General features: G+C 38.8%; 1 protein-coding gene across 1 annotated transcript; it reads left to right on the top strand.

Annotated features, from left to right (window-relative positions):
* The first annotated feature begins 6260 nt into the window (after positions 1–6260).
* On the top strand, positions 6261–7232 carry LOC128636534 (olfactory receptor 6C74-like). Its single transcript, XM_053689531.1, has one exon. It carries the CDS (start codon positions 6261–6263, stop codon positions 7230–7232), a length of 972 nt encoding a protein of 323 aa, XP_053545506.1.
* Positions 7233–14973: the final 7741 nt, after the last annotated feature.

Genomic DNA, 14973 nt, shown 5'->3' with positions numbered 1-14973 from the left:
TTTGACAACAATATTTCAAGAAACATTAAAAAAAAAAAAGGCGTGCAAGATAAAAAAATAAATTGCAATAAGACCCACACATTTTATTTATATATTTTTTATTAAATTACGGTACTAAAATATTGTACGAGAGCTGAAACCTCTTAATTAAGTCCCCCTTTTGGGGCTTATTATTAAAGGGATAGTGAACATCTTGATAATTTATTATAAAATATTTTCTTATGTATAATGAAACAACTCTGCAGTATACTTTCATTATTGATTTTGCCCCTTTTTATCTAATTTTAATCTGAAAATTGAGGATGATCTAATTCTTAGAACGTTAAATGCACACTGCTGAATTCTCAAATCAATATCTAGCCTTGTTGTATGCAGGCTGAAGCCTGGATTGGCTCCTCCAAATCAGGAAATGATTGGTGGAGTTTGGTTATTGAAATATAATTGCAGTAATAAGGATTTTGATTTGTTAAAAAATGTTAAGACTTGGCTGATATGTTATTCTATAGAAACACAACAGAAATGTCTTTTTAATTACAATGTGTTTTTATGTCCCTTTAAGTTCCTAATATTTCGGTTTTTATATAATAAATAAATATATTTTAGGATTATAAATAATTGTCTTCTTTGTAACAGATATTGGTTTCCATTTTTCCATTTATTAAGCAGTGGAGGCTGCCTTATAGCCCTAGTGTTGCAGGCTCGTTGATTGCCAGCCTGCTTACAGCAAGTTTTAAAGCAGCAGTCGTAAAACTGCGACTTCCTAACCTCAACGGTCATGGGGGCCTATTTACTAAGCTCCAGATGGAGCTTGAGGGCCCGTGTTTTTGGCGAGCCTACAGGCTCGCCAGAAACACCAGTTATAAAGCAGCGGTCTAAACACCGCTGCTCCATAACCTGTCCGCCTACTCTGAGCAGGCGGACACACATCGCCGCAATTCAACCCATGATCGAGTTCGATCGGGTTGATTGACACCCCCTGCTGGCGGTCGATTGGCCGCAAATCTGCAGGGGGGGGCATTGCACCAGCAGCTCACAAGAGATGCTGGTGCAATGCTGAATACGGAGAGCGTATTGCTCTCCGCATTCAACGAGGTTTGTCAGACCTGATCCGAAAGACCTTTGTTAAATAGGCCCCTCGGAGTTAAAACTCACTGATCTCATTCTTTCAGGTTCATTGACAGGTCACATAAGAGCAGACGGTGGCGCAGCACAAGAAATTTCTGATGAATAATAAATGCTGATTGTCTTATGCCTGCTTGCCACAAACATGTGTGCTAGCTGGAGGCGCTGGTTCAGCTTGTATCAGTCGTTGGTATCTTCCTTTCCTTCCTCAGTTGTATAACTAGTGTATATTGCAGGTTACCGGCTCCTTCCCAATATGAAAAGACAATATCACAGATTCAGTAAAAAAGTTTGTCTTTATTTGGCTCAACACAAAAGCGTTTCAACGGTCCCAGCCGTCTTTCTCAAGAGCAATAAAAGTGCTTTACAAACCAAAGCATACCTTTCCGCTACACAGGCGGCCTTTAAATATATGTCAGTTACGCTACCTGCTTCCCCATTGGAGGAGAGCAGGTTTACACCCGATTTAAAATTTCAATTGTAAATTTAAAATAAACATCTAAAAAAAACATATTAATTATATTAGAAACTATAAGTTTGTTTTAAAATATAAAATTTCTGTAGATATCATCATTTTTGCCGGTTTTGTAGTTCCTTTTCAGGTAGTTTTCTGTTTCAAGTTCTCTTTCAGGTCCGGTATGTCAGTGAAGATCACATGTTATAGGTTGTCCAATGAAATTCAGTTTCTGGTATAGTGATGTTTTGTAGTTCCCTTTCAGGTAGTTCTCTATTTTAGGTTCCCATTCAGGTCTGATATGTCAGTGGGTATCACATGTTATCGAATGTCCAATGAAAAACAGTTTCTGATATAGTGATATTGATTGCCTTTTCTTTTTTTCTCAAAATAAAAAGACATAAGTGTTATTCACAGATACAAAGTTTCTTATATGAATTCTGCTTATCCAAATATTTAGAGGAGGTAGAATAAATTGCCACTTAGAAGTTTGTTATAAGTTGGAATAGATACTTTTCATAATTAAACATTCATATTATAAATAGACTTCTATACTTATTGAATGTTAAATATTGACTCAGCGACTTGTGTGTTGCATATAATTTCTTGAAATTAAGTGTGAGAATTATATTCTTTTGTACAATAAGTGTACAGGTAGCCCTCGGTTTACGCCAGGGTTAGGTTCCAGAAGGAATGGTTGTAAATTGAAACCGTTGTAAACTGAAACCCAGTTTATAATGTAAGTCAATGGTAAGTGAGGGAGATAGGTTCCAGGCCCCTCTCAAAATTGTCATAAGCAACACCTAATACATTATTTTTAAAGCTTTGAAATGAAGACTTTAAATGCTAAACAGCATTATACACCTAATTAAATACTAACACAACACAGGATATATAATTAAACTAAGTTAAATGAACAAAAAAATTAGCTAAACAGCATTATAACCCTAATAAAATAATCACACAACACAGACTTCACTTGCATTTGTCTGCAAACAGTTCTTTCTATGCATTTCAATCTGGACTGATTTATAGACAGGAAGATCTTGTTCCTTTGAAATCTGCTTGATAGCTCAGGTCTGGTTAAACTGATTAATTTCAGCTTGCTTGGCTTTGCTGCAACACAAGCAGACAGCTCCACCTACTGGCTATTTTAATAAATGCACTGCTTCTCAATGCTTTTCAATAGCAGTCATATGACTGGAAAAAAAGGTTGTTATTCTGAAACGGTGTAAATTGAACCGTTGTAAACCGAGGGCCACCTGTATCTATAAAAATTAAGTATGATGATATAACATGAATTGTCTGTATAAATACATGTTTATTTTGCCCCCCTTTCATGTACTAATGTTTTTCAGTATTCACTTTACACAAATTTTACTGGTTTATTCGGGCCCCAATTTTTCTTGTGTTCCCAAGAAAAATTGGGGCCCGAATAAACCAGTAAAATTTGTGTAAAGTGAATACTGAAAAACATTAGTACATGAAAGGGGGGCAAAATAAACATGTATTTATACAGACAGTTCATGTTATATCATCATACTTAATGTTTATATATACACTTATTGTACAAAAGAATATAATTCTCACACTTAATTTCAAGAAATTATATGCAACACACAAGTCGCTGAGTCAATATTTAACATTCAATAAGTATAGAAGTCTATTTATAATATGAATGTTTAATTATGAAAAGTATCTATTCCAACTTATAACAAACTTCTAAGTGGCAATTTATTCTACCTCCTCTAAATATTTGGATAAGCAGAATTCATATAAGAAACTTTGTATCTGTGAATAACACTTATGTCTTTTTATTTTGAGAAAAAAAGAAAAGGCAATCAATATCACTATATCAGAAACTGTTTTTCATTGGACATTCGATAACATGTGATACCCACTGACATATCAGACCTGAATGGGAACCTAAAATAGAGAACTACCTGAAAGGGAACTACAAAACATCACTATACCAGAAACTGAATTTCATTGGACAACCTATAACATGTGATCTTCACTGACATACCGGACCTGAAAGAGAACTTGAAACAGAAAACTGCCTGAAAGGGAACTACAAAACCGGCAAAAATGATGATATCTACAGAAATTTTATATTTTAAAACAAACTTATAGTTTCTAATATAATTAATATGGTTTTTTTAGATGTTTATTTTAAATTTACAATTGAAATTTTAAATCGGTTGTAAACCTGCTCTCCTCCAATGGGGAAGCAGGTAGCGTAACTGACATGTATTTAAAGGCCGCCTGTGCAGCGGAAAGGTATGCTTTGGTTTGTAAAGCACTTTTATTGCTCTTGAGAAAGACGGCTGGAACCGTTGAAACGCTTTTGCGTTGAGCCAAATAAAGACAAACTTTTTTACTGAATCTGTGATATTGTCTTTTCATATTGGGAAGGAGCCGGTAACCTGCAATATACACTAGTTATACAACTGAGGAAGGAAAGGAAAGGAAGATACCAACGACTGATACAAGCTGAACCAGCGCCTCCAGCTAGCACACCTGATCTAGTCACACAGACCTTGGGAGAGACTGTGGGACGGCTGCGGTTCACCAGAAGGGGAAAGTATTAATACATATTATACACCTGTTTGCATGTATATTGCCACAAACATGAGCTGACAGGTTCCCTAGTTGGGAACCTTGTACTTTGGTGAGTTGATAAATGGGGTTCTTTATTTCATATTGAAGAACAGATTGTGAAATGGAAAAAGAATACTAACTCGATAAAGATGAGCCATACAGATAATCTCTTATTCAATTCATTAATGTCGGCATAATATCGGTTCTTGTGAAATGCTTGTGCAATGCCACCCCTGCACATTCGCAGCCAATTAGCCCCTAGCAGGGCGTGTCAATCATCCCGATCGTTTTGGATCAGGATGATTGCAGTCCGCCACCTAAAAGGTGGTGGATAAATTATGACCACTGCTTCTTAATTTACGTTTCCGGTGAAACACGTTGACTACCGTTTTTTGACCTACCAGCCAGCGTTTCCAGATATCCTACCCAGTAAGCCTATTATCTATTTAGGCCAGCCAGTCTCTCAGTTTTTGCGCACCTTTTTTCTCGTTTCCTTTACAGGTATTACTCCGAATCAATATAAAATTAATTTCTTCTCTACCACGTCTTCTCTTCTGGATTAAAGATCATAATTTTTTCTGATTTTTTGTATATACACTTTTTTCTGAACTTTGAGGACTTTGTTATCATATGAACTAACATGCTTCACAATTATAATTTTTATATTGTGACTTTTTGCTACTCCTTTTTCAGTTCTTTTGGGCCATTGACACCTCTATAGTTTACACTTTTTTGAACTGCTTATTTTTCTTATTTTTTATCATCTTCTATATGTACATTTATGTTTATTGCTATCTACTGTATATTTATCATAGTTTATCTTTTAATGCTATACCAGCATTAGCAATTTTTTTTAAATAAATTTGTATATTTTATATGCTTTTTATACATGTTGATTCACTAAGGACACTTTAGCCTTTAGTTTAGTATTTTTATATATTCTCTTTTTTAAGAATTATTTATTTTATTATTTAAAATATATCATACCTTCAATTAAAAAAAAAATAATTACTGGGATTGTTAGAGTGGACACAAATTAACTTAAAGGGACATAATACTCATATGCTAAATCACTTGAAACTGATGCAGTATAACTGTAAAAAGCTGACAGGAAAATATCACCTGAGCATCTCTATGTAAAAAAGGAAGCTATTTTATCTCACAACTTCCTCAGCTCAGCAGAGTAAGTTCTGTGTAAAAAGTTATACTCAGCTGCTGTCCAGCTGCAGGTAAAAAAAAAAAAAAAAAATGAAGAAATGAACAGCAGCCAATCAGCATCAACAGTGCTGAGGTCATGAACTCTTTTACTGTGATCTCATGAGACTTGACTTAACTCTCATGAGATTTCATAGTAAACTTCCTTACACCGAATAGGGAAATAAGATGAGTGTGCACGAAAGCTCGCTCCTTCCACTGTCCCAGGACAGACATACTGATGTGTTGCTTAGAAGTCCTTTACAATGGGATGTGGCCAATAAGAAACTTTTGAGGTAAAATATCTTTCTTTTTTACATAGAGATGTTCAGGTGATATTTTCTAGTCAGCTTTTTACAGCTATGCTGCATCACTTTCAAGTGTTTAAACATTTGGGTATCATGGCCCTTTAAAGAATTTAGTACCTCATTATATAAGTTCTGTCTAAATTACTTAAGACGTTTTATCAGTACAAGAATGCTCCTCAAAGATTTTAGAGGGGCAAATTTTAGCTTCAGATCTGTTTATCTTACTGTTCAGGTTCTGGTTGTGAAACAGTGACATCTACATTAAAATATAAGCTCTAAAAAAATGCTGTTGAGTTTATGATCATCGGCCCTAAGAATTATTATTAGTTATTATTCATTTGTATAGCGCCACAAAATTCACTTATAATTAAGAACGTTTGACCACCATTAAATTTGCACCCAAGGTTAATGATTTTTCTTATTTTTAATTTACAGGTTTACAGATATAGAAACTTTTGAGAACCATATTACTGGATTAGTAAATTACTGGGTGGTGTAGTTTGGATAAAGACTGTCTGAAATATATTGCAGCAGGACTGCATTCTAAGTATTGTTCTCCAAACCTTCCTAAATACGTGGAAATGAGTAACCAAACTATGTATTTTATCATTAAGGGAATTTCCTCTAATCCGGCACTACAAGCACCTATCTTCTGTTTGGTTCTGTGTATTTATATTATCACTGTATCTGGTAATATGTCTATTTTAACACTTGCTTGCTTGGATAAACAACTTCACAATCCCATGTACTTTTTCTTGGGAAACTTATCCCTGTTGGACATATCTTCCATCACAGTTACTCTTCATAAAATCCTTAGTACCTTCATTTCTGGCAACAAATTATTACCATGGCATGAATGCATTGCCCAGTTGTACTTTTTCATGGCTCTACAGTGCACAGAATTGTTGATATTAGCTGTTATGAGCTATGACCGATATGTTGCTATATGTTATCCCTTGCATTACACCATGATAATGAACTTCAGAGTTTGTGCCATGTTGGCTGTGTTCTGTTGGGTGTTGGGTTTTATTGAGGTATCACCACATACTAATATACTTGCCAAATTTTCATGCTATACATCCAATGAAGTTAATCATTTTTTCTGTGATGTTTTGCCAATCATGAAACTTACATGTAATGACACATCACTGCTAAAGCTGTGGATTTTCACTGAAGGTGTATTCTTTTCTGGTCTACTCCCTTTTTCTCTAACAGTCTTCCCCTATATTTTAATTTTGAGAACTGTACTCAAAATGCGTTCAAAAACTGGAAAACGTAAAGCTTTCTACACCTGTTCTTCGCATCTCACAGTCGTCATTCTTTTGTACTTAACCCTGTACTGCCTCTATCTAGCACCTACCTCGGATGATGTTTTGGAATCTCGGAAGCTTTTCTCTCTCTTTAACACAGCAGCTGTACCTTTGCTAAATCCAATTATTTATAGCTTGAAAAATAAAGATGTGAAATCAGCCATGAGACATCAATGGACTTCTTTTTATTCCATGATCAGCCCATATTTATCTTTTGTTCTACAGAAAAAAAGTAAATATTAATGCCAAAGCATTAACTTAAACAAAGATAAAACCATGTGTAATTACAAGAGTATTTTGTGGTCTTGCAATGGACTAACATATCAGTAAAATATGAAAACTATCTGAATACATTAATACCCCATATGGTCAACTCACTTTATTTTTCACGGTCTGCCCCCTATATGTAACCCTTTAATTGCCACAACTCTCCTGTATGTTGCTGGTTGTTAAGGGTTTTCCAGCTCATAATGGTGCGAGTCTTGCAGATCATGCTATTATGACCTCCCTCCCTCCCTGCAGGCCTCCTGAAATCTACTTGAAAGCTATCAAAAAATGTAGCCCCAATAAAACACCAGCGACGTACAGGGTATGTCACTGGTCGTTAAGGGGTTAAAGGGATATGAAACCCAAACAATTTATTTTGTGATTTAGACAGAGCATACAATTTCAAAAATGTTTCCAGTTTACTTCAATTATCAAATTTGCTTCATTCCCATGATATTCTTTGTTGAAGAGATACCTAGTTCGGTGTCTAGAGCACTACATGACAGGAAATAGTGCTGCCATTTAGTGCTCTTTGATAACATTCTTGCAAAACGGCTGCCATAAAGTGCTGCGGACACGTGCACGCTCCTGAGCTTACATCCCTGCTTGGCAACAAAAGATACCAAGAGATTGAAGAAAAGTTGATAATACAAGTAAATAAAAAGTTGTTGAAAATTGCATGCACTGTCGGAATCATGAAATACTTTTTTGGGGTTTCACGTCCCTTTAATTATGAGAACCATACGAAAGACTGGAAAATGTAAAGCCTTCTACACATTTTTTATGCATCTCAGAGTCGTTGTCCTTCTGTTTCTCAACCCATACTGCCTGCTTCTTGCACCTTCATCTGATGACAGTTTGGAGTCTCAGATACTCTTCCCTCTCTTGCTTTTCTCTACTTTTTCTAAAGCCAATAAATACAAAGATGTGAAATCAGTCATGAGACATCAATGGCATTCTTTGATCAGCCAACATTTATTTTTTGTTGTACAGAAAAAAATATTAACGTCAAAACATTGCCTTAAATGGAGATAAAAACCACGTGTAATTACAAGACTATTTTGTTGTCTTGTAGTGGATTAACATATCAGTCAAGTGTGAAAACTTTCTAAATACATTAATATCTAATTTGCAGCATTTGTTTTTCAGTGGCCAAATCGCCACATTTTAGGCTAGATTACAAGTGGTGTGCTTAAGATAGAGCATGTATTATAAGTTGAAGTAAATAGATGCGCTTGAGTGCAAATTCTGTTAGTGTGACTGAAAACTTAGTGTAAAGTTTCAGGTAAAAAAAAATGTACCCAAACACAACATAAATACATTAAAATAAAGTGTTACACTCATATATAGACTTTCTGATAAAAACGATTTTTTATAAGGGTTAAACAGTATAAGGTATTTGACTGGAAAGGCCTATAATGTATATACAGTACTGTGCAAAAGTCTTAGGCCAACAATAGATTCCATCTCAGAATCTAGTGTTTCTGGGAACTCATTTCAACACTCTCAGAGGAATGGTGTCTCTTCCATAACCACAAATTCAACTTCTGAGACAATATCTTCTATATCTACGACAGATGAAGTATCTATCAGCACGCTAGTGGATGAAGTTATTAGGTCACATGGCCTCTTTCATTCATGTTGTCAAGTGGGCAAGATGGAGGATGTGTCGCTTTCAAAATAATTTCCTGTATTATTACAATAAAAGAATCAGTTTGTCTTTTCAGATTCATTTTCCAAGAACTTTGGATGGAAGGGACTGAGTATGACTTTCTCAAAATCCCTGAGCAAAAACTCAGTTGCAGATGCCCCCATCATACCTTGCTTGCATCTGTTTGAATCAGAACCCAATCTGGTTCTTTCAAAGGATAACCTCAGGACAGATTTTGAATTTGTATCCATCAATGGAATTTCTTCAATCTTCTGGAGATAAAGGCTGTTTATCTTCCTCTTCTACATTTTCAATATTATCTGAAGGGGAAGCCAGTAAAGGTGTTGTCAGACAACAGAACCCAGACAGCATACATTCCATTACTGGGAGGAACAATAAGTCAGTCGGTTTTGAGGGAAGTAGGTCCAATACTTGTTTGGGCTCAGCGCAACATCCAACTCATAGCAACTGTTCATGTTCCAGGTCAGGAGAATGTTTTAGCAGATTACCTAAGTAGGAAGATAATTTTGTCAATGGAATGGAAGCTCAACAATCATTTGTTTCAAATGATAACCAGAATATGGGGGATGCTGGACATAGATATTATGACCTCCAAGGACACAATCAGGTTGCCAGATTTCTCTGTTATGTTCCAACACCCTTATGGGTGAATGCCCTCCTGCAGGTTTGGCCATTCAAACTGATTTATGTTTTTCCTCCACTTCCTCTAATATCCTGGTTGTTTAAGATAATTCAAAAGGAAAATGTTCTTATCTCTGGTTCAGAAAATGGGAATTCTTCCTCCTTGGCATCTTCCAGTTCATCCGGACATGCTGTGCCAAGGTCCTGTCTTTCATCCAAGGCCACAAGTATTCAAGTTGACGGCATGGTTGCTGAAGTCTCCAGATTACGTCAAATTAATTTTTAAACTTCTGTTACTGAAACTTTATTGTAAGCTAGGAAAGGTTCTACGTCCAGAATCTATTACATAATTTTCTCTACATGGTGTCATAGCATGCCCAGAGTCAATCCTGGAACCTCTAGTCTCTGGACATTGGCTTATTCCCTTGAGCCACTGGAGGGCTCTGGGTCTTTGTGAGGATGACTGAATCCTACTGCTGCCTCCTTCCAATACCTGTGTATAGGACTAGATCTGTTCCTGGGTGCGCTATTACATTTCTCTGATACAACCTTTGTCTGAATTTGGACCTCTGTTGTTTGCTGCCTGCCCTTTGACCTTTTGGACTGCTTTCTGACTATTCTCTTGCCTGCTGATTTGGAACTGATTTTGTCTCTCTGGAGCCTTACCTTGGCCTGTCCCAGACTACTTTCCTGCCTCCTGTTTTGGGGCCTAACTGTCAGACTGGTTTCTGACATACTGCCTGTCTGACGACTAATCCTGTGTTCATGCAAGTATCCTTGGCTTTCTACAGTATCCTTTACTCTCAGTGAAACCCTCAGAGAGGCAAGTCCCTGGTTTTATTTAGGGAGCTGGGCCAGTGTTACTTCTAGGCACTTCTCAGGCTCTGAGTCCTTTCCTGGACTGATGTTTACCTCTGGCCTGATAGTAAACATGGGCCATATTATGGACCCTGTGGAAGTGGCTAATGCAGTAACCCATCAGGGACAAATGTTGGAAGCCAATGCTATCCAGCTACAAACCCTGTATACCAAGATTGAGCCGTTAACTAAAATGTCTAAAGCCTTTATGGAAATTGCTCATTCCAGAAATCCAACTACCAACACTACTGCTCTTCCTGCTCATTCACAGCCCACTCCTGGTTCTTCCTCAGGAACCCGTCTTCCAGTTCCAGACAAGTATGACTGCACACAGAATGAGTGCTTGTGATTTTTAAAACAATGTGGACTACATTTCTGTGTCTTTTGCTAATCCTTCAGAAAAACTTACCATCATAATCTCCTTACTACAAGGCAAGGCCTTAGCATGGGTTTCTCCATTGATTAATAAGGATGATCATACCTTGCTAGAACCCAATGTATTTATTTCCATTTTACAAACTGTCTTCGATAAACTTGAAAGAACAGCCACAGCAGAGGCATCTTTTTTAGTTCTAAATTAAGAGTCTCAATCAGGGGGTGGAACCTATAGCTGAAGCGGCAAGACGCATCTCTAACAAAAGGCCGACAATCTGCGCAGCTATGATTGCTGCACCATATCCCCCCCCCCAGGAAACTGGGTTAAAAAGCAGATATTTAATGCTGAACCACTCAACACAGAATCTTACCACAAATGCTTGCTACATTAATTTGTTCTGATAAACTGTGGGGATAGAGGACCATATCATACAGTATATCAGGGCACTGCTGGCTTAACACCATGATGCAGTTGTTGAGATCTTGTGGGCCACATTGGGCTCTTCCAGACTGGATGCTGCCCTTGGTTTTCTGCCTGCTTATATAGTGGTGTTACTGCAGTGGTATCCCATCAACAACCACTCTTCTATGTGTATGATGGGGGAAGCCTATAAACTGACAGTGGGGCCCTGAAAAAAAACATAAAGAAAAAAAACATAAAGGCTGCACATATGAAGCTTACAGCTAACGACAGAGATGAGGAGACCGAACTATTAAGTTTCCCCAAGAAGCCATCTCAGATAATAACTAATTTGACCTCAGTTAACTCCACAGCATCTGCCAAACTCCCCAGGGAGTGAGACCTCATACCATCAGCCCTTAAATCTACTTACCGTGTTCCTGCCTTCTCTGGACCCTGTCAGAGGAAGTCAATCCGACCTAGTGGTTGATGGTCGGCAGAAAGGATGTGGAGCCCTCATGGTGCCCCTGCTGTTAGAGCTACACTACAGAAAAATATTTTAAAAAAGAAGAAAAACAAATGTTTTACTATAAACTGGGTACTGGCAGACAGCTGCCAGTACCAAAGATTGCTACTAATAAGTTAGAGGGGGATGGGTAAAAAGCTGTTTGGGGGGTATCAGGTGTGTAACAGATTTTGGGGGTCAAAGTTAGAAAAAGTGTGTTTTTTTTCCATTTTTTCCTCAAATTTTATATTTTTTTTATAGTAAATTATAAGATATGATGAAAATAATGGTATCTTTAGAAAGTCCATTTAATGGCGAGAAAAACGGTATATAATATGTGTGGGTACAGTAAATGAGTAAGAGTATAATTACAGCTAAACACAAACACTGCAGAAATGTAAAAATAGCCTTGGTCCCAAACGGTCAGAAAATGGAAAAGTGCTGTGGTCATTAAGGGGTTAAAGAAACTTTCACCCTAAGAACCTCTACCCAAATGGGCAACCAAACCATGTTTTGGAACTATATTTCCCATGATGCTGAGACACTCTTTAGGCTGGCTGAGCATAATGGTAAATGTAGTTCCAAAACATATGGTCTGCCAAGGTTGCTGACACCTACCATAAAGCAAAACTAAATTACTAAATATAAAAATAAATTACACAAACATGTTTAAAGAAAAATGGCCCAGCTAGAAAAAACACCCCAATATCCTATGCACCATCAAATGTCTTCGTTTTATCACTTGCCAAATTCTGGCTCAATTTTAAGGTTAATACAGTGGTGTTCTATCCCTGTTGTATTCCGATTGGCTGATTTTATTTAAAGTATCAATATTGAATGGTCATATTTACCATTGGTTGATTTTTGCCAACTTTTTGGCCAACTGTAACAAGTTTTATCCTAATGGTTTAAGCAACAGTGAGTATGAGTCATGAGGGTGCCTTAAGTGGGTGGTATTGCTACAATACGTGGGTATTTATTTGGGACTGAGTTGGCTGATCTACAATTAGGTAAGTATAAAAGTGGTTCTGAATTCTGCAGGTAGTGGATGCTAATTACAGTGGGGGTTGAATAAGTGTTTAATAAGGGGATTTAAAAAGGTTATTTTTATTAACATCAAGGGCAATTGTGGAGGTCAGAGTATCCCGGAGTATATAGGGACCTCAATGGTTCTATTGCATACAGATTGTGGTGGGGTACTTGTGTAGATGGGTAAATTTGTAGAATCCGTTAAACTTGGAACAATAAGGTCTAAACCCCCTATTCCATCCTCCAAACTGTAATGCTTATCTAAATAAATAAGACAACACACACCATTGTTGGGAGAAAGAACCGGTCACGGTCCACGTTTATTAAATAAACGCTTTAACGAGTGCCTAAACGTTACTCTAATTACGCTTAGGAACTTAATCAACCTATCATCAAAACTTGGCAACAAGTTCGTAATAAATCAACGTTGGCGGCATCTCTCCCTATCCTAGCCCCTACTAGCAGATGGTGCAGGCCCCTTCCGATACCTTCAGCGTGACACCCGGCTGACACGCCCAATGGCACTCAGAGAGAGTTGTGATGGTGAGAGATCTTCGGCCCACATTTGCGAGGGAGGGGACCCCCAGACCGGTTCCTGGTAGGCATAACCCCTCCCTTCTTTCTGGACCGTCACTCTTCTCTCCTTGTGCCCGCTCCCCAGGGCATTGACCACCCGCCTGCTGAGGCATATCCAACCAACCCGGTAAGGCAACCCCTGACAACAGAATCGTACAACCCAACTGCCAGGGGTGGATGGCTATATTAAAGACTCGGTCTTACTGCAGGCTAGCTCCGATACCTTCAGCGTGACACCCGGCTGACACGCCCAATGGCACTCAGAGAGAGTTGTGATGGTGAGAGATCTTCGGCCCACATTCGCGAGGGAGGGGACCCCCAGACCGGTGCCTGGTAGGCATAACCCCTCCCTTCTTTCTGGACCGTCACTCTTCTCTCCTTGTGCCCGCTCCCCAGGGCATTGACCACCCGCCTGCTGAGGCATATCCAACCAACCCGGTAAGGCAACCCCTGACAACAGAATCGTACAACCCAACTGCCAGGGGTGGATGGCTATATTAAAGACTCGGTCTTACTGCAGGCTAGCTCAATTAAACCTACCCCTGCCGAGTCGGCTTACCCTACTCAGCCGCTTCTTTGCCGCCATTCACTTCTTCCATGGGACGGGTAGGCGGGAAAACCTTCTCCTTGAAGTCTGGAAACCAAAAGAGGCTGAAATCACTGCTGCAGGACCCTATAAAGGTAAGAACAGACACTGCCTCTCCACATGCAACATTGTAACAAAACATAGCTTAGCATTTCTCCAGACTTCAAGTTGGTAATCCCTTAATGTTGTTACTGGCCCACTAGAGGGCCCTCCACTATCATAAGGTCTAAGCCCCCTATTCCGTCCTCCAAACTGTAATGCTTATCTAAATAAATAAGACAACACACACCATTGTTGGGAGAAAGAACCGGTCACGGTCCACGTTTATTAAATAAACGCTTTCACTAGTGCCTAAACGTTACTCTAATTACGCTTAGGCACTTAATCAACCTATCATCAAAACTTGGCAACAAGTTCGTAATAAATCAACGTTGGTGGCATCTCTCCCTATCCTAGCCCCTACTAGCAGATGGTCAAGGCCCCTTCCGATACCTGCAGCGTGACACCCGGCTGACACGCCCAATGGCACTCAAAGAGAGTTGTGATGGTGAGAGATCTTCGGCCCACATTCGCGAGGGAGGGGACCCCCAGACCGGTGCTTGGCGGGCATAACTCCTCCCTTCTTTCTGGACCGTCACTCTTCTCTCCTTGTGCCACTCCCCAGGGCATTGACCACCCACCACAAGAGCCAGGCGAACTCTTGCCGCCAAAGCAAAAACCAACAGGCACCTATTAATTAAACAACAACAATAACAGTAACAATAATAACAGAATTCACATAACCACTTTTCTGAACTTTATGAAATAACCCTCAATAGGGCTCCCCTGATGTCCTTTAGAAAGATGTCCAGCCCAACGTCCGTCAGGTGGACACCATCAGGCCTAAATAGGTCCTTTTTGTCGGCCGTGATGGTTTTGTGTCTGACCACGAAACCCCCCAAGCCCGTGACCGTCCTTCCCATCTCCATGTTGACCTTTTTGCGCATGTTATACGCAGCCTTCTGAGTGACAATGTGTCTCCAATGCAGTCTAGCAACCACATTCGACCACCCCACCATCACCTCCTTCAACCAAGTGTGCACCCAATGCACATCT

The sequence above is a fragment of the Bombina bombina genome, chromosome 7 (assembly GCF_027579735.1).
Source record: "Bombina bombina isolate aBomBom1 chromosome 7, aBomBom1.pri, whole genome shotgun sequence".
In the NCBI taxonomy this organism is placed as follows: domain Eukaryota; kingdom Metazoa; phylum Chordata; class Amphibia; order Anura; family Bombinatoridae; genus Bombina; species Bombina bombina.
Note: the sequence above shows the minus strand (reverse complement) of the source record. Positions and strands in the feature narration are given on the sequence as shown.